This window comes from Cynocephalus volans, chromosome 16 (assembly GCF_027409185.1).
Source record: "Cynocephalus volans isolate mCynVol1 chromosome 16, mCynVol1.pri, whole genome shotgun sequence".
Lineage (NCBI taxonomy): Eukaryota > Metazoa > Chordata > Mammalia > Dermoptera > Cynocephalidae > Cynocephalus > Cynocephalus volans.
This window is the reverse complement of record NC_084475.1, coordinates 43,672,030-43,694,781: the sequence shown is the minus strand read 5'-3', so window position 1 is coordinate 43,694,781 and position 22,752 is coordinate 43,672,030. Positions and strand designations below refer to the sequence as shown.

General features: G+C 43.1%; 1 protein-coding gene across 2 annotated transcripts in view; it reads right to left on the bottom strand.

Moving 5' to 3' along the window:
- Positions 1-22,008, bottom strand: part of DMRT1 (doublesex and mab-3 related transcription factor 1) — a 96,221-nt gene extending 74,213 nt beyond the window's left edge. Inside the window, exons 1-3 of one of the 2 annotated variants that reach the window (XM_063081350.1) lie at positions 21,694-22,008; positions 18,224-18,407; positions 6,413-6,418 (exon numbers count right to left, since the gene is read on the bottom strand). In XM_063081350.1, the coding sequence (XP_062937420.1) occupies positions 6,413-6,418; positions 18,224-18,407; positions 21,694-22,008 (505 nt within the window). The remainder of the gene's footprint in view (positions 1-6,412; positions 6,419-18,223; positions 18,408-21,693) is intronic. The other variant, XM_063081351.1, reaches the window with a different exon arrangement.
- Positions 22,009-22,752: the final 744 nt, after the last annotated feature.

The window sequence follows — 22,752 nt, the reverse complement described above, 5'->3', positions numbered from 1 at the left end:
TAATGTGCTATTCAATGTTCATTCCAGGCAAAACTGTGTGGCTGTGTATTTTTTGCCACCCCCAGAAGGCCATTATCTGTAATTGCCCATTACCCTGCATAATTCTTTCTCCTAGCCTGGTCTATGACCTCCAGGGTTGCATGCTGTTACAGCTGACTGCTCCATCTTACCAAATTTGTGAAGGAAGCTTTTCTGACCCTTAGTACTTTAATGGTATATTCTAAAGCCAGCATTAGATCACTTCACAGGCACACTAATCTGGAACCAGGAACATTTCAGACCTCTTCCAGATGTACTTTTCTCACCTCCATGGAGTTTTACCTCCCTCAAATAAAGGGAAAACAAAACATAATCAACTCTCCATTACATGAGAGCTGATAACCCAAACTGGGAATTATCTGGAGCCTTTTAAACTTTTTCTTTGATTTTGCTGTTTAATTGTATCACGATTTTAAAAACTGCTACTGGGAAAAGGTAGAAATAGGAAAAAGAATAGAGACGGTGAAACTTTAAATATTAAACTCAATTAAAACTCTCCCACATTTAGTTTAGTAGCTTTTTGTTGTTGTTGTTTTGAGTAGGAGGAGAAATTATGTTCACATCAGTGATCAAAATGAGATTTGGGGATTCCCTGTGGATTTAATATATTAATTCTAGAACTGACATCTAGTGTCACATCCCAAAGGGCAGCTTTAACTCTTAGCTCCCTGTACAGGGGGAAAAAAGGGGAGATCAAGGTTGCTGGCTGTACACATGGGTGCTTGATGCTTGGACGTTCATTGACGTCTTTGTCTCCTCCACCATGGCCTCCTTCAAAAACCCCCTCTGCACCCTACAGTTGTGAGATGTACCTCTAAGCCAATACAGGCAGGGTTCCAAGAAAAGCCCCAGAATGCTGCTAGAAATGAGGCCAGTTCTTGCGTGGCTCCCCCTAATGTCTTTTCTACCCTTTTGTCTTCCCCTCCTTTGGAATAAAGCTCCTCTGAAAATAAAAGGAGTCGATTCTACAAATAAAAGCTCATTCAATCTTTCAACCATTATTTTTACCAAAGTCAGGTAAGGTGAACCACAGAAAATTAAACCTAACAGCTTTTCACAGAATACAACCACAGGGAAGGCCTCACAAGCAATTTCATCCCTTGTTTCCACACTCAGAGAAGTTCAAGTAGCCAATGTAAGGACACATATGTGACTGGCAGTGGGCCCACGGCTGAGCCGCCACCCCCCCACACACACACCCCTGCTCTGAGATCTCACACTTGTGCCTTTGCTACTGACAAGGAGTCAACACTGCCAGTTTCCTGGAAAAGAACACAGATGACTACTAACTTTCTAAGCACTGACATGGAGGTGTGTTAAACATAGAGGTCAAGAGACTTCTCAAGCTCCAAAGACAGACGTGCTGGTCAGAGCCTTCTTTCACAGCAAATGTCAAGCAAGGCAGGCGCTGCGATTCGGGATTTGGTCCCAGTGCACTCGGCACTAGCCCCAGGTCCTGACCTGTGGCTCTTCTGACTTGTCCAACTCTGGCTTCTTGTTTTGCTCTGCACTTTGCAACTGCAGCCTTGTTTGCCAGCTGCTACCAATCTAATTTTTTTGTGCTGTTCTCAACAAGTGTACACAAGCTACTCTGAATCGTGTAAGATGACCTGTCATCCAACTCTCAACTGTGTCCTTACAGCTAAATGCTCCATCAAATACATCACTAACCACAGAGATCGGAGGGTGCAGCAAAAACCTCATACTTGTGACAATTCCTGCCTCCCCAGTGTAGGGGCTGGAACTTGAATTCCCAGCCAGGCATGTGGCATAGCTCTGCCAATCAGATGGGGTACTTTTTTTGGGGCTGGAATCTGAGGCTTCCGGCTTTAAATAGTAGCAGAGGGAGATATTTTCCAACAGTTCAAAGATCCTGACAGCTCTGGCAACTTGGGGATATGAGTGTATATACGTGTGTGTATATATATGCACGCACATTAAATACACACACACACATCCCTCAAAATCTTAACTAAAAAGAAAATCAAATCTTAACTGAAAGAAATGATCACAAAGAGTCATGCTGGGACTGTCAACTAAAATGTTGTCATGGCAACTAAGAAACAAACAGCATGACAGAAGCCATCTAACTGGCCAACAACTATAGTCACACCAGCATCACATCTTTATTTTTCTTATACAGTCATCTGCCTTGTATAGATTCTGTACATCTGGATCACTAGAAATCTAACAAGCTTTCAGAAATTCCGCCTCACAAAGAGATCACAAGTATCAAAAACTATTTGGTACTCAACACAGATCTAGAACCTATGAAGACCTCGGCAGGCAGCAGGGTATAGCCTGCGTTGGAGGAGGATGAAAACTCTTAAAACCATGTGGCCCAGGCATAAAGGCAGCCCTATCTGTGGCAAAGGAGTTTGCAGAGTCTGTGGGCGGCACCTGGTATCATTTGTAACTGCGTCAACCACTAACCTCACCCCTGATTCTCAAGGTTTATCCACCACAGAAACAATACTGGTTTGAAGAGTCGGGGAATACAGATTTCTTAAAATTAACAACGAGGCAAGGGTCATTATCTAAACAACAACAAAAAAAGAACATACTCCTACAAAAACACAGGTTTTAAGATTAAGATGTTGTTTTGTTTTTTTTTTTTTTAATGGTTTATAAAAATAAAGTGTTATGAGAAATCCTGGGAAAGGGAAAAGGGGAAGCCGAGTCAGAGAGACAGCCAAGACAGCAGTTCCTTTGTGTCCACACAGGGGACATGTGCTGACATTTTGCTCAGGAAATTAACCCAACAAGATCTGAAGAAGGGGATGCTGCTCTGTTCTACGTTTCTTTTAGGTACCATGGCCCTTTTGGTCACTGGGAACAGCAAGTTACCAGGACTATCTGATTTAATATACAGACATGCATTTAACGCTGTATATATTCAAATTGTGTGTAATAAAAAAAAAGAACTTACCTAAAATTAAAAATAAAGAAACGATCTGTAATACTCTAACTATATAAAGTTTAAGCACAGGTTCTATGATCTTTCTGAGAACTACTCAAATGATTCCGATGTTTCTACCCACTAACCAACACTTGCAGAATCTCAAAAAACAAAACAAAATCACTTAACACAATCTCAAGACTGGAAAAAAACTTCAAGACTTATTCAGTTTACCCATTCATTACCTTCAGATAGGACGGACACTCAAGGAGAGATGCAAATCTGTCCCTTGCTGTGAGCAGCGGAAGCACCATGCCAGGGTTAAACTCTCACTTACCAGGAGAACCACATTTTAAATTTGTTTCCTCATTTAATCTCAGGGAAATAAATATAAAATGCACGGCCACCATACTATGTAAGAATAATTTATTTCCTTGAAAGCTTTTAGGTATTTCTCATCTCAAGGCTAAATATGCCCATTTCCTATAATATTTCTTTCCTCCTAATAACTGACTTATTTTTATGGGGAGTACCAGAAGGTGTACTCTTCTCCTGATCTTTTTCTTTTCTCACTTCCAAATCTGTGCATTGTCTACTCTCTCCCTGAAGGTCACCATTACAATGCCTGAGTCTCTTCTAAAAGGGCACTATTTAAAAGGCACGAGAAGGCCACTCCCCCACTTATGAACACCTTCCCACCACCTTTCACCTTACCTTTCCCACTGTTTCCACTGCCAAAGTGAGGGGCTTGCCTTCCTTTATTTCACTCTCTTGGTTTGCAAAATGAATTAGCATATATGAAGGCACACAGCACAGAGCTAGTGCCATTCCTCCCTCATAAGACCCAGCCGTGCCTACGGACATTAAATGTATGCAGAACTGTGTTTTAAAAAGTCAACATTAAAAAGACAAAAATAACCCAACATAAAAAGGGGGGAAGGACTTGAACGGCCATTTCTCCAAAGAAGATATACAAATGGCCAATAAGCGTATGAAAAGATGTTCAAAAGCATTAGCCATCGGTGACATGCAAATCAAAACCAGGATGAGACACCACTTCACACCCACTAGGATGGCTATCACCAAAAAGACAGATAATAACAAGTGTTATTAAGGATGTAAAGAAAGTGGAGCCCTCCATTTCCATTGCTGATGAAAATGTAAAATGCTGTGGCCAGTTTTGCAAAGGTCTAGCAGCCCCTCAAAATGTTAAACACAGACTTACCATATGACCCAGCAATTCAACTCCTAGGTATATACCCAAGAGAATGAAACATACATTCACACAAATATTTGCACATAAATATTCTCCATTAACTGATGAATAGATAAACAAAATGCGGCATATTCATACAATGGAGTATCATCAGTAATAAAAAGAAGTGAAGTAGTGATGCATGCTACAACCCGGATCAACTTAGAGAACATCATGCTAAGTCAAAGAAGCCAGACACAAAAGGTCACAAATTATATGACTCCATTTATATAAAATTTCCAGAAGAGGCAAAACTACAGAAATACAAAGTAGGTTAGTGGTTGGCAGAGGCTGGGGGAAGGTAGAAATGGGAAGCTGCTGGTAACGGGTATGGGTTTTTATTGGGGAGGGTATGAAAATGTTTTAGAATTAGACAATGAGGATGTTTGCACAACTCTGAATACATTAAACACCACTTTAAGATAGAGAATTTTGATGTATAAATTACACTTGGTCAGCACACAGCCCAGCAACACCACCAGGCCGCAGCGAGAAGTGCTCCAGGCTCCCAAGGATGGGGGGGATGAGGGCCTCTGCCACACCCTCCCAATGTCTGTATCCAGCCCAGCGACAACTACTGAGCCGCCACGGCAGGAAGTCCCCTGGGATCCCCTGCCAGAAGGACGGTTTGAGGGGTGCCACAGGCCTCCACCATGCCCCACCCTATCTCCGTCCCTTTTCCCCTCTCCCCCTCCCCCACAACTGCTCTGCAGCATCTTAGAATGTAAAATAATAATAATAATTAAGTAATTAAAAGGAGAAAAAATATTATACCTCAATAAAGCTGTTATTTTTAAAAGTACCCTAAATAATAGAATTTCTGCTCCTATTTACTCAAAAATTGATAGAAAAGGGCAAACAGGTATGCAGAGATGAAGGAAATATAAGATGGGAAATAGTGTTTTTTAGAAAAAGGCTATTGGTTTAAATCTAAAACAGTAGTTCTTAATATTTCTTAGGTACAGACCCCTCAAATAATCAGATGAAAATACTAGACCATCTTCTAAGAGAAAATGCAGATTTAAGAGTTCTGAGACCTCCTGAAGCCCACTATGAACAACAGTTTAAAAAGCCTTCAAGAGTCAAGAAGAGAAATATGGGGGTCCTGAGACTAAACAAAATAGGCAGAGCCTTGAGACTCACCTGGGGGTTCATTTCCAGGCCAGTCAGGGACCAGAAAAGTGGCAGGAAGCCTGACTTTTTGAGAATGCTATGTCTTTTAAAAGGATTTCAGACTGAAAAGCTGAGCTTAGTGAAAAGATTATTATGGATGCTGTCCCAGGAAGAATACCCCCAAAAGTCAATCACAGAAGAGGTAACAGAACTATTCTTTCTTCCATGTGGAGTAGTCATAGTAATTAGCCCCAGAAAGGCCAATTTGTGAGAAAAAGCTCACAAGCACTCAAAAAATTCATTCATTCATTCAATTCAAGCTGGGTGCTCAACTGTTTATCTCCAGGGTCATTTTATCACATTACCATATACATATGCAGAGGTCTCTAGCTGAGTCTGGAACTAGGAAGGCCACCACCTCCACAGAATGTGGAGGACTTTGTTTATTCCAAGCCAAATACGGACAGTTGCATTAATAGCTAAGATAAAGCAAACGGGTAGACAAGGAGAAAAGTCTATTAACAGTGCGACAGAGAATATGACACCTGAAGAAAAATTAGAAAATAATGTGAAACAGATTATTAAATTCTCAGGGACTGAAAAAAGCAAAAATAGGGAGGAGAAACAAAGTCACTGCAGATTAACTATGGAGAGTTTTAAGCCAATTATAAAAGATCAAAGAGAACAAGAGAGGGGAGGAGTAGCCTTACAAGTAACTGAGATAGGAGACCTTGGGAGAAATATGGCCAGAGTCAAATCATTACAGTTTACAGTAAAAGTAATCTAGGGATGACTTTAGAGAGAAATTTACGAGGGACTGCTACTGGGAGCAACTGCACAGGGACAGAAGTCAAAAAGCTCTTTATTTTAAAAAGGCACATGACTCCAAAGGGAAAGTAAGTAATTCCCACAGAGAATGGCAAACAGTATTGGTGCAATCTGAAAAGTGGAAATGAAAAATGCCGGTGCCCTGAGCCACATTTTGGATTTCCATGTCACCTACCTCTGCCCAGGAGATTCAGAACGGTGTTCATTACATGTTACCATAGTTAAATGAAAGGAAGAGGCAAAAGTAGTATTAGTGGAATAATGTCCTGGAAACTCACTGGGCCCTTTCTGTTCTGCCCCTCATACAAATCTGACAACGCCCTTTGAACAACGTCAACTTCCTCAAAAGTCCCAACCACCATTAACCACAGTAGTCCCTCCTTATCCATGGGGGACACATTCCAAGACCCCCAGTGTATGCCTGAAACTGCAGATAGTACTGAACCCTGTATATGCTGTGCCTTTTCCTATGCAATCACGTTCTATAGAGCAGGTAGTGTCCACAGAGTGAATACACCGGGCAAAGGGTGGGACAGTGCCAGATGTCATCACACCACTCAGAACCGAAACCGTGAAAAGCAAACCTGCAGATAAGGGGGGACTACTGTATATCAGATTTATACCAAGAAAATGAGCTAAGAAAAGAGCCGCTACTATAAGTGATACTAACTTTTAACTTTATCTTTCATTTATGTGATACTCTTCAGTTTATAAACAGCACTTTGTAAATATTCTTTCAGTTGCTACCCACAAGAACCCTAGGAGGATGAGAGAGCAGGAACTACTCTGCCCCGCAAGACAGAGGAGCTGGCTGTGGCTTAGAAAGGTGCCTGGCACACGGAGGAAGATGGCAGTAGCTGGAGTCTGGATTTAAAACCCAAGCCTTTTGATTCCAGGTTTGGTAACTTCTTGCAATGACATGAAAAACCCAGACACTACCTTTTCACCTTTATTCTGAGTACTGAATTCTGTCTATTTTGGTCTGTTTTTTATCAATCATCAATACACTGGATACTATAAAATATCAGAGACAGAAAGCTAAGGAAAGTACAGAATACTACAAAGGCAGCCCCACTACAACTAGCACTTAAGATCCAGGATAATGCCTGCCTTCTAAAATTCTTCTTTCCTTAGTGAGATTGCACAGATCTCTAAATAGCTACAAAGATGACTAAAAGCCTATGGTATAACTGAATTTATGGAATGAGAAAATGTAATATATTAATAACATAGCACTTACTGATACTGAGAAAATATATCTCAAGAAAAGAAAAAAAAAAAGAGAGAGAAAAGTAAAGCAAAGGGAGCCCTGGACATCAACTACAGGGCACTTCAAAAAGTTCATGGAAAAGTAGAATTGAAAGATAATACAGATCTTTCCATGAACCTTTCAAAGGATGCTCATATTTTGCTTACTCCTGTACTTGGATACAAACTGTTTACCGGCCACCTAGTGGGTCTCGATTACTACTCTCACAACCACGATGACCTAGATAACCAAGCCTGATACATGGCATGAACATGGGCTGAGAGTCACCTAATACAGCACATGCAATCTTCAGCAAGTTACTGAACTCGATTTCCTCATAAATGGAAAAAATAGTTCCTATTATACAGAGTTGCTATCAAGATTAAATGAGAATATCAATACCAAAGCAGCTAAGATAATACCTGCCTCAAGGCAGACACTCAGTAAATGACAGCTAGTCATATTATAATTATTACTACCACCTCTGAAAACACCAAAGAGTTGGGAATTGAACTATGCACTTTCGAGGCAAAAATAAAGCACTGCCCCCTCTCCTAGCTTTATACAGAGGAACTAAGAAATCGCAATTCACAATCGTGCAAGGATCATCAGTTTGAGAAACATCTCTACTTCCTGCCACCGTGGCTCCCGGCAACACAAACTAATGTGAGAATTACATTTCTTTGCTTAATAACCCTTATTACACTGTTTTTTTTTTTTCAGTCCCACCCAATTTTCCCCTGCTCCTAGATGCAAGCTTTTGTTCCCTGTCAAACTCCTCGCCACTGCTGTAAATAATCTCTCTCCCTCTTTTATATTACCTTTCAAATATTTATAGACTGTTATTCTCCTTTTCTCCAAGTCATACATCATTTTTGTTGCCCTTCCCCTGGATTCTCTCTAGTTTATCTACATCTTCGAGAGGAAAACAAACCCCAGGTGCTTCGTGGTGAAAACAGCACACCCAAAGCTAACAACCCCAAACCAATAAGGCCCCTTATTCAAAGCTGCAAAAAAATTCTTTGATGTGCCTCTTACTCCTTTCTCCTGTAACTCATAATTCCATCTTTCAGATAAAAATTGAGGGAGACAGTGATAAGGGAAATGAACTCCACTCTCATCAAGCAGATGACCTGGGCTCTACAAGGTAGCAACTCCTGGGGTGGGATGCCGGGGGACAGTCTCAGAAACATCTCGACTTGCTAATGAGGAATTACATGCAACCTACGTTGCTGTTGCTTGTTAATTCCTTACCCACCCATTGCACTCGGTACCAGTGTATTAACCAAATAACGTCCTTGAGACTCCCTTGTTGCTTTCTGGTTAGCCCCTAAAGAAAAATCTGACAGTTTATTTTCAAATAAATACAGGTTTGGGAGAGTGTTTAAAAAGGCAAACTTTTAAAACTAAACACTTAAAGATACTATCTTGATCACCAGGTAAATGAGTCCCCTTCACAGTGGGCAACAATGAGAGACACACCTACTCCAGCTTTCCCAAATTTCTTCACAAAGGTGGTGATGTCAACGTGTCTGAAATATTATGCCATTGCCCTGCTCCCCAGCAGGACTGCACTGATGTCCCCTGCTTCTTAATCTTACATGCATGTCCTGCTGGTGTCTAAATGCGTGCCTCTGTTCATGCCGTGAGGGGCAGCAAGCTGCTGACAGTGTTTTACCTATTTTGCTGCAGGGTAGTTCCCAACCTCAGAGCCCTGAGCCCTGGTGTGGTTAGACTATACTCCCCACTCTCTTTAGAAAGGATAACAGATGGCTAACTCTGAAGACATCTATCAGCAAAGTTAACAAAACAGAAAGAAAAAAACAAAACAAAACAGAAAAGCAAGGTCATAAAAAGAAGGGGGGACGCTTACTTATAGTCTAATGTGAGGGCTTAATGCATTTACTATGTTTGAGCATTAAGATGCATCTCTGAGATCCCTGGAAGCCGCCGTGTAGGAAAGCATGATGGGTTCCACCAATCCTCACCCAGAGATGTAATTCTTATTGTATCAGCTCATGGAACTTCATTTTTGCAAAAAAACAGTTTATGGCTATAGGGTAGATAACATCAGTCTTGTTCATCTGCTCGTTCCTCATATTAAATATGAAACTTGAGTTCTATGATATATTTATGTATTTCATCAGGTTTACAAAGAATTTTTTCATAAATATCTTAGATTTTGTGAAAAATTGAGCACCATCAATATCTTATGAAAAAGATGAGCATTAAACAATGCTATGAGATATCCTGGGCAGACATTACTTTACCCATTTCACAATTGGAAAGAAATTAAATGAATTCCCCCAGACGAGACAGGTGGTAAGGAACTGAGCCAGGTCTTTTGACTCTAGATCTTAGGTTCTTTCAATAAGATAGGGCTTCCTCCCCAGGTATAAAGTTATCAAGATAGCATCGAAACTCTTTTTCCAGGCATCTTTAATCCTCAAGACCTCTGATCAAGCTTCCACTTCCCTAGACTATTCTCTTAGGAGGAATGTGGCACTGCCATGCAGCAATAATGATAATGTTCATGCTGCATCAGTGCAGACAATAAAATGGCTTTGAGATAGCCAAAGGGTAGCATGTAGCATGCATTCTAATTTCATGCAAACTGGTAAAAATAAGATTAGTCGCCAATAACCAGAATATCTAACTAGGCAGTATATGCTCCCATTCCTCAGTCACGGTTATACCATAGTTATAATACATCAAATAGTAACACCGAAACTTCTACACCATGACTGTGAAACGATTTAGTCCCTGGGGCCTTTAGCTTAACTTGAGATCTATCTCCTGGCTAAAACTGAACTGAGGAGCAGAAGTTTGGAGGACCATGAAGAACACATCGGTTCAGCCATCCTACAGCCATTTTCACTTGGCCTGGCTAAGGGCCTATGAATTGGAACTAGAAGAAAGAGCTTCAGGCTTCAGCTCTTCTACTGTCTTCCAAAGAGGGCGGTGACCAGGACTCAGTCCTGAGGCTCTCCTTGTCTCTGCTGTCTGTCCCCAGCTGGCCTCATACAGTTTCAGGGTTTGAAATACCAAGTGGTGGTCGTGGTGAGGACTGCAACTCATATCACAGAAGGCCAATCTCCATAATAACTAAGGAACGCCTAGATGAGGGGTTTCAGTAGAGCAGTGAGCAAAGGACATGCACAGATGGCTCACAGAAGAAAATACAAATGGCCCTAAAACATATGAAGACATGTTTAGCCTCCCTAGCAAGGGAAATGTGGATTACAAACTGTACCAATTTGTACAACTCTTCCCTTTCAGACTGGTAAAGCCCCAAGGACAACCTAGAGCTGGCAATGCTATGGCAGCCATGCTCGGGAGGGGGTGCCATTGACGATATCTACCAAAATTAAACATGAATTCACCTCCAAAATAGACCTCCCGTCTAAACAGACCCCTTTTTTCCACCTCCACTACCCCCAGGCCATCCAAGCAGCCTGCCCCTCTGCCGGGGCACCGGCACAGCCTTCACATCGATCCCTGCTCCCACTCAGCTTTCTTCAAACTACAGTCCGTGTGCAGCAGAGATCTTTGAACAGAGTAAATCAGATCGCACCATTCACTGCTTCAACACTTCAGTGACTCTCCATGGCAGTCATAATAAAATCCCAACTCTTTCCATGGCCTACAACGCCCACGTGACACAGCCTCCAACGATGTCACCCTGTGCTCACAGCACTCCAGCACTCTGGCCACCTGACTGTCCCCCTCCCCGACCCCGAAATATAAGATCCATGAGAGACAGATGTTTTATGCACTGCTATATATCCTGTACTGAGAATAGGGCCTGGCTCAATGCAGTCAAACAATGAATATTTGTTGAATGAATGAATGAATAAATAAAATGGAAAAACAGAAGGAAGAAAGGGAGGAAGGAAGGAAGGAAATCTTGCTCAGACAGCAGACTCTCCAGCACAGATAAATTCAATTCAGTTCAGCAAACATTTATTGGTGTTAGATAAATCCAATCTGCTTCACTGAATTAACACATATTCTATATATTTTAGATAAACCCCCAAACTTCAGGACCAGAATTAAGGGATGGTACAAAACCAGGGAGTGGTTTTATAAGTGCTGGAATCAATATTAAAAGCCATCTGTTAGTATACACTGAATTGAACTGACATTGGATGACTGAAGCAATATCTAAGAGCTCTCGCTGCCAATAAATATCAGAAAACCTGCTAATACTAAATTGGTATTTTCTTTTGACAACAAGCCAGCTATTTATAGTCTAAGAGTTTCTTGTGCATTTTTTTTTTTTTTTTGCAAAGCACATTCAGTGATATTACACAATAAGACCAGATTAGCAACTGTGAAGTCTGTCTACAGGCATAAGAGAATAGAATAAACTTGGTTTGAAATGTCATTTGATTCAACAACGGTGATCAATATTTACATGAGTTTCCACAGGGGAGTCAAAAAGATTGTCACCTTGAACTGAATTTTTTTATCAGTTGAAAAATAAGACACCTGAGACAAAAAAAAAATAAGACAGGCTGAGACAAAAATGCAGACATGCACTTTCACCGTTGCTGTGACAACCACAGAAGGAACCAGGACAAGTCAAGAACCATTGAGATGGCAGCTAGAGCGAGGAGGAGCCACGGGCACCCCCGTCCACTTCCTTTGCTTCCCGAGAGCACTCCCAGGCTCAGAGTCCACATCGTCTGACACAGGGACAGAATTCACAGTATCCTGCATAAGACATTAGTTTACATTCCCCTGTGTCCCCCGCCCCTCCATAAACATCAGTCCTTTGAAAGACTTCAGCATCCCCACTACCCCAGAGGCATAGATTAGATCAGCACTGGGCTGGCCAGTTAGCTTGGTTGGTTAGAGTAGTGCTGATAACACCATAGTCCAGGGTTCGATCCCTGCCCCAGCCGGCTGCCGAAAAAAAAAAAAGAATCATAGATCAGTGTATAAAACATCAGCAATACAATAAAAACTAGGGGCTGGGAAGAGAAGAAAGATGGGATGCTAAAAGAGATAAAAGGAATTATCTTAGCTCATGTGAATCTACAGGTGATTTCAAAGGCCATGAAGCTCTGAAGAAAGCTGGGTTAGCAGAAGAGGCTGACAGAACTGCTTTCCTAAAATAATACCCACAGATATTTCTATCAGGCCAATTAAACAGCTATATTTGACACATAAGCAAAGACTGCCTTTGAAATAAACAAAATTGGTTGAGCCACAATTTAAGAGAGCAGACTATCAAAATGATCAGTACCATTAATCTTAATTGTTTTCTTTCATTTAAACCTCCAACTGTTGCTTCAGTTTAAGGAGTTTTGTTTTGTTGGACATCCTGGAAATTTCTTTGACTCTGAAAATAAAATTGGGAATGCTTTCATCCAAAGACTTTTTTATACCTAATATCATATCCTATTCCACTTGTAATTGAGAGCTTTGTCTAAAGTCAGATGCAGCTCATCTCATGCAAGTGGCTAGAATCCTTCAAAAATCAACTCCCAACCCAATTTTAATAAAATGCTCTTATCGTTCATTTGAATAAAGTGCTATAAAGATAAAAAGTGAAATGTTATTATAAATTTAAATAATCCGACAGAGGATTTTTAGGGCAAAAACCAAAATGTTATTTTAAATTTAAATAGCCCCATAGAGAATTTTTAGGGCAGTGAAACTACTCTGTATGATACTGTAAAAGGTAGATACATGTCATTATACATTTGTCCAAACCCAAAGAATGTACAATACCAAGGGTTAACACTAATGTACACTATGGACTTTGGGTGACAATGATGTGTCGATGTAGGTTCATCAACTGTCATCAATGCACTACTGGGGGGGATACTGATGGTGGGGGAGGCGGTGCATTGTATGCAGGGGTATATGGGAAGTCTCTGTACCTTACTCTTAATTTTGCTGTAACCTAAAACTGCTCTAAAAAATAAAGCCTATTTTTCTAAAAATGTGAATAATTCAGTTATCTCCAAATGTTAATTCATCGCCCATATCTTGTACTGGTAAAAACTGCATGGGGACACTATTCCATTTCAAACTCCCACATTTCATGTTTGTAAAATGTTTAAGCACTTAGACCCACAACGAACTGTGTTCCCCTACTGGTGTGTCCCCTCCCTCGCCGTATGCTCTCAAAGTGGAATTATTGCTGGAGAAATGAAGGCCTGAGGGGCCCCTCTGATATTATGCAGAGACCTGACCGACCCTTCCAAAAGGGGAAGGTGAGTGAAACTGAGCAGTGGAGCTGCAGGGGAAGTCCTGAGACGGTAAGAGGTGGTTTGATCTGGGGGAGGGCGAATGTGAGTGTGGATGGAAGTGCAGAGTGCTCCAGAAGGGAGAGCCCCACAGGAGATAACATTCAGGTCCTTACAAAGGACACATATGCAGAACCGAATTATCTACAATGCAACCCTTCATCTGACAGTTTCTGCACAGAAAAGGAGAGGCAAAGAACTATGCAGACCTTAGCATAAGTACTGGGTAAAACAGCATTCTACAGGCACACAGGAGGTTGAAGAAAAATTAGAATATAAAATAAAACAAAGAGGAGCCCAACTTTACAAAGAGGAAGAATGCCTGAGATTTAAAAAATCAGCTGGTGACTTTTGAAATTAAAAAGTACATTTTATGCTAAAATTCCAAAAATGAAACCACAGAGAAAATGTTGAGATTGTTATTCATTGTCATTTATAGCCAAAAATGCTCAGCTTTTTTTTTTTTTTTTTTTTCTGGGAAAACGGCTGGGAAAAAAAACTATCCACTAATCAATAGTATACCTGCTAACATCTGATCCCACTCGTATAAGAAACAGCAATGAACAGATAATTTCTTCAAAAGGTTCTTTCTTTCAACAGTACCCACAATCATAGAATAAAATAACAAGAATCTTTTAATACATTATTTAAGGAATATCTAGTCAGTCTTTTGGTCAATCTTGGTCAATCTTTGGCTAAGGATTGTAGACACTTTCTTCTAACATACACAATCCTACTCCAAATAAATGAAACAACAGCTTGGCAAATCCAGTCTCCTTCAAAGTGTCCTTAGAATTCAGCCAATCATCTTGGCAATAATTGTTGATCGTTTTTCCCTCTCACTTTTGGCACTTTCAGGAGCCAAAAAGAGATAGCTAAGAAACTTCAAGGACATAAAAATCTACTAGATTTTACCAAGCTATTGGCCTAGTAGACACCAGACCTCAAGTATTAGAAAGGAGTAATTAGAAACTTTTCCCTAGGTGAGCCAGGTTGGTAGATTTTACTATTCATTCATGACAACTCCTACAACTTTTGCCTCTCGCTAAATAATTTCCAGTCCTGGCCTTCCACATCTATATAACGGAATTCTAGGCCATTAAAAACTCCAAGCTGGAGGCTAGCTGGTTAGCTGAGTTGGTTCAAGCACTGTTATAACTCTGAGGTCAAGGGTTCAGATCCCCGTACTGGCCACCCACTCAAAAAGATGAAAGAAATTCCAAGCTGTATTTGATTAATTACCCACAAGCGGGAACAACATGTTCCCATTAATTAAATATGTAAATATTTTTATAGAACTATGTGAAAAGGATAAACAGGCACATAAGCTCATGCACGCAGCCAGCAATCCTGGAATGACAGAGAGCAGAGAGCTGCAGGTTGGCGTTGGAAGAACAATCATCTGTCACTGAATACGCTTTTGTACTCTGCTATAAATGTTCACCACTTACCTGCATAAAGCTAATGTTATTTTAAATAAATCCAATCTCTGAAAAATTAATATAAATATATTTGTTAGCAGCAAGCTAAGAAGGTGAGCTCCATTTGCTTCATAAAAGCTTCAGGACTCTCTTCAGTCAGTCTATCTGTCTCTCTAGTTTTCTCTCTCTCCCTCCCTCCTTCTCTATGTATTTATATAGTTTAATTCTACTGGCATCTGTTTCCCTCTTGCTCACATCCTTGCTCAATCTGGAAGTTATCATTCCCCCTCAGGTCTGGTAGGAGCCCTGAGAATGAGGACCCACAGCTCCTGCCTGCAGACTTGAGCTGCCTAGAGAGCGCCCACCTTCCTTTGGGAGGCATAGCCTCCCAGCACAACGCCTGCCCACCTGCACCTGAGCAGATGAGCACGGCACACAATTGGCTGCCACATTTCCCTTCCCTGTGAGTGTTGGTTCAAAGACTCCAGGCTGACTCCAAGATCTGACAGCTCTAGAGGCCAAGAAGGGAGTCTGGTTACACCCTCCTTGACCCTGAACCCTGTATCCTGCTCCCATGCATCTTTTTGTAACTTTCCCTATCACCACTCCGAAATACCCTGCGAGGACTTCATCATTCTGAACTCCATCTAGCCTGAAATCCTTCTCCAAAGCTCCACTATCTTGGCGTATACCATCACACTCGGACATCATACCACATCCCTTCCCCCAAAGTGGACTGTAGGACATCAGACAAGCCTGAGTCCACCTCCGGTGCCCTTAAAAATGCCCAGCATTGATGCTGATCCATCCCAGGCCTTTCCCTGTACTTCTCCCCCGAAAGGCCAAGGGCTACAGTCTTCTGTGCTGAGGGAGAATGGCAAGACTTTTGTCCCTAACATTGTTCCTATTCACCCATTAGCCCCAAATCCTTCTGAGGATTGAATCACAGCATGTAAACAGTCATAACTGTCCATTTTCCAAGGAAACATGGCAACTGGTCCCCCACCTCACCTCACAGACAAGTGAAATAGAAAATCACGGGCTTCAAGACCAGACAGGCCTGGAATGAATCCCAGCTTTATTCCGTGGGAGTTTCTTTACCATTTACTAAGCTTCAGTTTCCTTATCTGTAAATGGGGATGGGAACTCCTACCTCATGGGATGTTTGTGAAAAGCAAATAAGTCACTCCCCTACATAAATCTGAGCACTGCAACCCCCACCCCCTTGACTCACGTGGTACACCCCAGTTCTCATCCCAGCCGTGCAGTTAAATCCACCAGCTCAGCCCTGACCCCATATCATTTAGTCACTAAGCCCTGGACACATCTTCTCAAAATCCCAAAGTGTGAAGATCATATTTCTGATAGATATATTCCTACCTTCCTATGAAAAGCAAAGAATGGAAACTGTTCTAAGTATATACTATGAGCAACTAAAAAAAAAAGAGAAGGGCGGAGAGATGGGGAGGGAGGGGGAGAGAGAGAGAGAGAGAGAGAGAGAGAACCCCCATCGTTTGTTAATTACAGAATCTCTAGTTCCAATAACACACACAGAGTCAGACACACAGACACACCTACCTGCTTTCTTTGGTGTCTGCTTTCCTCCTCCTCCTTTATAATGATGAAGACTCATAGGATCTTCAAGATCCTCAAGAACCCTCTTCCCTCTTTTTTGAGAAGAGGAAACAAAAGACCCAGACAGCTTAAGTGACTGGTCCAAAGGTACACAGCTAGTTAATGACATGCAGTTGAGCAACTTTAGCTCAGTGGTTAAGCCCTGTTAACTGAGTAGTACATGAAAGCTTAGTAAACATGGTACCACACTGCAAGGCTGCATTTCATGGAGCCTTAGCAGACTCTAAAGACATTCTGTGAATTGCAGTATGTGTATGTAACTGCCAGAAACAACAGGATTCCACAGATCTTCCTGCATTCTACTCCATCAACATCTCTCTCTTTTTTTTCTTTTTAAATTTTATTTTGTCGATATACATTGTGGCTGATTATTGCTCCCCATCACCACAACCTCCCTCCCTTCTCCCTCCCCCCCCAACAATGTCCTTTCTGTTTGCTTGTCGTATCAACTTCAAGTAATTGTGGTTGTTATATCTTCTCCCCCCCCCCAGTTTTGTGTGTGTGTGTGTGTGTGTGTGTGTGTGTGTGTGTGTGTGTGTGTGTGAATTTATATATTAATTTTTAGCTCCCACCAATAAGTGAGAACATGTGGTATTTCTCTTTCTGTGCCTGACTTGTTTCACTTAATATAATTCTCTCAACATCTCTCTCTTTCTGAGATGGAAATGCATCATCCAACATGGTAGCCCTTTACTATATGTGGCTATTGAGTACATGAAATGTGACCAGTGCAATGGAGAAACTGAATGCTTTCATTCTATTTCATTGTAATTCCTTTAAATTTAAATAGCCACATGTGGCTAGGGCCTTTGGTGCTGGACAGTGCAGCTCTAGACCACTGTGACTCTTGAAGTAACCTGGAGGCCCAGTGCAGTAAGCACACTGAGCTCTGGATGGACTGATTCAGACACTTCCTAGTCAGTACACCTGGCCAGTCACTTAACTTCCTGCACCTCAGTTTTCACATGTATAAAAGAGGATTAATATCTCCTACCTTAAGGTTACTCTGGGAATGAAGTGAGATGAATTAGCATCCACACAGCCCATGAACAGTGCTTAGCACATGGGAGAGAATTCAAACCAATGTGGCATGCTTTCCCATGTCACTTCCCAGCACCCATTCAAATTGGACACGTAGGATTTGGCCTTTTCAGACACTGGTGGACGCCATCCTTGCTGGAGAAATGAACTTCCAGTTCCAGGAAATAAGGATCTTTAGCCCCCACCAAGATGACCCGAAAATGGAGGGATGGACCGAGAGGAAATCCGAATAATCTCGCTCCTCTCTGACATTGTCCCAATTCCCTTTTTTACTGTTCATCAACAGGACAGTGAAGCTGCTGAACCTCCATTTCTAGAATTCATGGCCATCTCCTTCGTGAAGCAGCCAAAAACAGACAGAAGGAGAATCCTTTAAGAAAATCCTGTAGCTCTAAATGTTCCGTGTGGCTCAGGAGAGTCCAGAGACTCGGTTTCTGTGGCGACAGCCCTTGCCCTTCCCTAGGCCCGTGAGCCCCAGGTTACCTGAAGCTGCAGTGGTGGGAGTACTGGCTGGCGGTGGCTGCGAGGAGCTGCTGCTCTCGGTCATCAGGCACTGGTTGCTGCTGTTGTTCTCCCTCTTGACAAGCAGCTCGGCTGCGCTGGGCAGTGGAATGGGATGGCTGATGCCCAGTTCCTCCTCCTGAGCCTGCTGCCTTCTCAGGGCCACCTGGAAGCACAGGACAGCACTCCAGAATCACTTGTACACCTTTGCCAAAACCACAGAAGCCTTGTTCACCCCAGACACCATGATTCACTAGCTCTGGGATGAGCTCTGAGAATCTCTCACTTCTTTTTAAAGCTACCAAGGTAACTATGATGTGCAGCCAAAGCTGAGAAATGGTTCAGAGCCAGAGTATCTGGCCCACAGGATGTGCTCAGAAAGTACTTGCTAAACAAATGAGTGTGCAGCGTATCAGAAAATGAGTCTGGCTAGGAGGATCAGGAAAAAGTGTAGAGCGAGTTAAGGAAATGATTTCAATCTAAGAGCAGAAAAAGTAAGAAGCACTGATAGATTAGGCAGGAAGGAGAATGGGATCGCTCACCTTCGTTCCACAAATACATATAAGGCCACTGTACGGGAAACAGCAACCACTAAGATTAGATTGGATCCCAAGTTACTCACTGTTTAAAAGGAGAAAGAGGAGTCAAGCAAACATGCAGCTACAACACAAAACATAAATAATGCGATAAACACTATAGGAGAGATGCAAATCAATACTACAGAAGAAGTTCAGAGATAGAAATATCTATAAAATGTAAGAATCAGCTACTATAAAATGTAGTACCTGAATGGAGCCCTGAAAAATAGGATGAGTGGAACTTGGACAGGCAAGGATGAAGGGGCAGAACTATCTGGAACAGGAAAGGCAGAGGCTGTTTTGGAACCCCTGCAGAGCCCTGATTCCCAGGGGTGGAGGGAGCATGTGGAGAAGCAATGGGGGGAAAGGGGCTGGAATCTGTCGTTGAAGTCCCTGGAGGATGAAGAGGGTGGCGAGAGAGAGGACAGGTGTGTCATTCCAGGAAGGAGGGAAGGAGAGCTGGAAATAGGGACTGGGAAGAACCTGACATACCTAAGAAATTCTTCATGGTCTTTCTTCAATTTATAGTCTTTCAAACAACATTGTTAAAGGTTGGAAAAAGAGGTTTAAAGAAGATAAATTGTATTTTTGCTTAGTACATGTAACAAAAAAAAGAGACTTTCTGTTGAAATTGACCACAGTATTGGTGATCATGAAATAAGAAAGTGAAGCCAGCCAAAAGGTGAAATCAAAATGTTAAACAAGAAGAAGCAAAACTATAATTTCTATACTGTTTTCAGAAAGCTGTAGTCCAAACAAAGAAAGCTGACAAATTTGGAAGTAATTTTTACTCATAACCAAAGGAATTTTCAACTTAGAAAAACTAACTTTAAATAATCAATTATTTAAGATTAAATAACTACGCTTAAATCTTGGATTTTCTATTACCAGTCAAAAGGCTTAGAGAGAGAATATCAATGACTTTGACCAGAAATAAGTTTTACAATGCTGCAAATCTCTGAGGTATGTCAACGCATACATACACCCTGATTTCCACGAACCCCATGCATACCCAAAATGCATAGTGTCTCTGTCCCATAAACTAAGAACATCTTTATAAAGATCTTCCTCTCAAGGTTTCTTAGGAAATGTTATTCAAATGAGGAAGGGGTGGCAATGATTGAAAATGCAATTATTTTAGAATCATATCTAAGATCAATTTCAAACTATTTTAGAATGACTAAAAAGTAGGTGCTATGTAGATATTTAAGGATACATTTGGCATAGCACAAGCCTTCTGGTATGAAAAATATTGAAGTTTAACATTCCAAAAGTAATCTTGAGTTGCTTTTGTTCTTAACATAGCAAACAGCCTCCTCAAAACTAGTCCCTCTACTAATAAGTTTCTCAAAATTAATGCCCCTATTAGGATAAATATTTTTATTATATTTTGAAGAGAAATCCCCCAAGCATAGTCTCCATGCTAAATATTTAAGGCAATCTACCTAGAAATATAATGAAAAAATCCATAAGTTTTTTTCAGTAAGCTCGTTGTAATGCATTTTAATGCTACACCCAGAGTGTATTTTTTTTCATCTAGTATAGATTAAGCTAAGAACCTAGGAAAACAAAAGGAAAACAACCTATATTTTCATGACTGCACTTGGTAATCAGTGAAGCCAAAATATATCATTCAAAACACATTTTTAAACATCTGATGTACATAAAAAGTATACAATCTTTAAGCATTTGTGCAGTCGTGTTCAACGTCCTTATCTAAATCATTTTCAACGGAGGATATTTACACGTTCCTAATCAAAAGTAGCACATCGTTAGCAAACATTTCTTTGATATCTTTTCATTTTAAATAAGCTGTTTTAAAATGAAACAACTTTAAGCTAGAAAGAATGTATATTATTGTCTTCTAAAAATCCTTTTAGGATACCAGAGACATTAACTATTTCCGTTAAGATGCTAAATTACTAACCTGCTTATACAGCTTAAAAAAAAAAAAAATCATGAACAACCGACAAAAAACTCAAACCCATACGTTTTCCCTCTTGTGCATATCTTTTTTAATTCTTAAGCGTGATTCAAATTTCGAAGTAATGTGCACGTGAGTGACTCGGACCGAGACTGCAAATGTAGAAATGCTAATAAAATGCCCACGGTGCTCAAAATGGCTGAGGCGCTCCCTCCCCCCACCGGGGCGAGGACAGAAAGTGCGCCAAGCGCACAAGCAAGACCACGCCGCGGTGGCGTCCATTATAGGGACTCTTCCAGAAATACACGGCTTCCCGACACGTTACCCGGGGAAGCGGCAGTCGGGAGGACACCCAAGGATCCTCAATTTCAGCGCACCTCCGCTGGGAGGTGGAGTCAGAGGTCCCGGGGACCCCCGAGGGCAGAGAACCCCGCAACCCTCCACACAGAGAGCGAGGTCGGAGATCGTGGGGACCCCCAGCAGAGCGAAGCCCGGGACTCTGCTGGAGGGAGCGGTCTGGGACCCCGGCGGCTCCCGTATGGGCGAACCCCGCAACTCCCCGTCGGAGAACTGGCTCAGAGATTCTGGGGACCCCCGAGCGGAGCCAATCCCGCCGCTCTCTGCTGGGGAGCGGAGTTAGATATCCCAGGGACTCGCGTGGAACAGAACCCCGCAAATTACTGGAGAGGGAGTCAGAGGTGGCGGGGACCCCCGAGCGGAGCCAACCCCGCCGCGCTCTGCTCGGCGGGTGGGATCAGAGGGGACGCGTCCCCCTCCGAGCGTGGCGCCGGCGCGTGGCTGGCAGCCCTGGGCTCCGAGCTAGCACGGCCGTCGGCGAGCACGGCGTCCCTCCCGGACCCGGGCCCCGCGTGGCGCTGGCCACCCTGGAGGGGCTTTCACCAAGCAGCTCCGTCGGGGCTGAACCCCGGCTCCTGGGCGCCCGCACTCACCTGCGCGGCCATCACACGCTGCCTCTCGGCGATCAGGTTGCACTTCTTGCACTGGCAGTCCCGCCACATGCAGAAGCGCTTGTGGCCCTTGAGCGGCGACGCGTAGCCGTGGTTCCTGCAGCGCGCACACTTGGGCAGTCTCGGGGACTTCTTGCTCGAGACGCCCAGGCCCGATGCCCCGGACCCCGACGCCCCGGAGCCCGAGCCGCCTCCGCCGCTGCTGCCCCCGGCCTTGCCCTGCGGCGATGCCTCGGGGGCGTTAGGTGCCTCCGACGGTGCGGAAGGTTTGTTGAATGCATCGTCGTCGTTGGGCATGGTGCCCCCCAAAGAAGCGCAAGGGCTCTGCGGCCACCTCTGCCGTCCGGAGACGGCTGCAAGTGAGCACACAACAGACGGCGAGGCTCCCAAGGAGGAGGCGCGGGAGGCGTGTGCGCCGCAGCCGGAGGTGCAGTCCGAGTGGCGAGGTCGGGACACGCAACGCCTGGAGGGGTGGGGGAGGGGTGTGCTTTTTTTTAACCCCCCCTTTTTGGCGCGCGCGCGGCACAGAACTTTTGGATACTTTTCAAAACGTTCCCGGGACTGCAGGGGCGAGAGAAGGCGCGCTGGAGTGCTGCCACGCCCACCGCCCCCCAACTCCAGCCACAGTGCTCCCGTAGCGTGCAAGCTTGCACCTGGAGCAAGCACTCAAGACGATTGCTGCAGAGTCGCTGCAAGCTGCACCGAGAGGTTAGGACCCACCCCACCCCCACACCCCCAGCTCTCCAAGGCGCAGAGACCCAGCTGCCAGAGCATGCTGCACCGAGGAAGCTGGTCTTCCAGGTCAAGAGCAGAGTCTCTCGTGCGTGCTGCTTGGAAAAAGTGCAGACCACCCTGTGGGGCCTCTATCTCCCTTTGCCCCAATGAGGCACATTCTCCGAGTTCGATAGGGCAAATCTTGGCAACAGCCAACTCGGAAAGTGGTTTATTTCTCGGGAAAGAATTTTAAAGTTTGGGCCTTTCTGCTCCCCATTTACTCCTTCCTGCACCTTGTTCATTTGCTCACAAGATTTCTACCTCCTG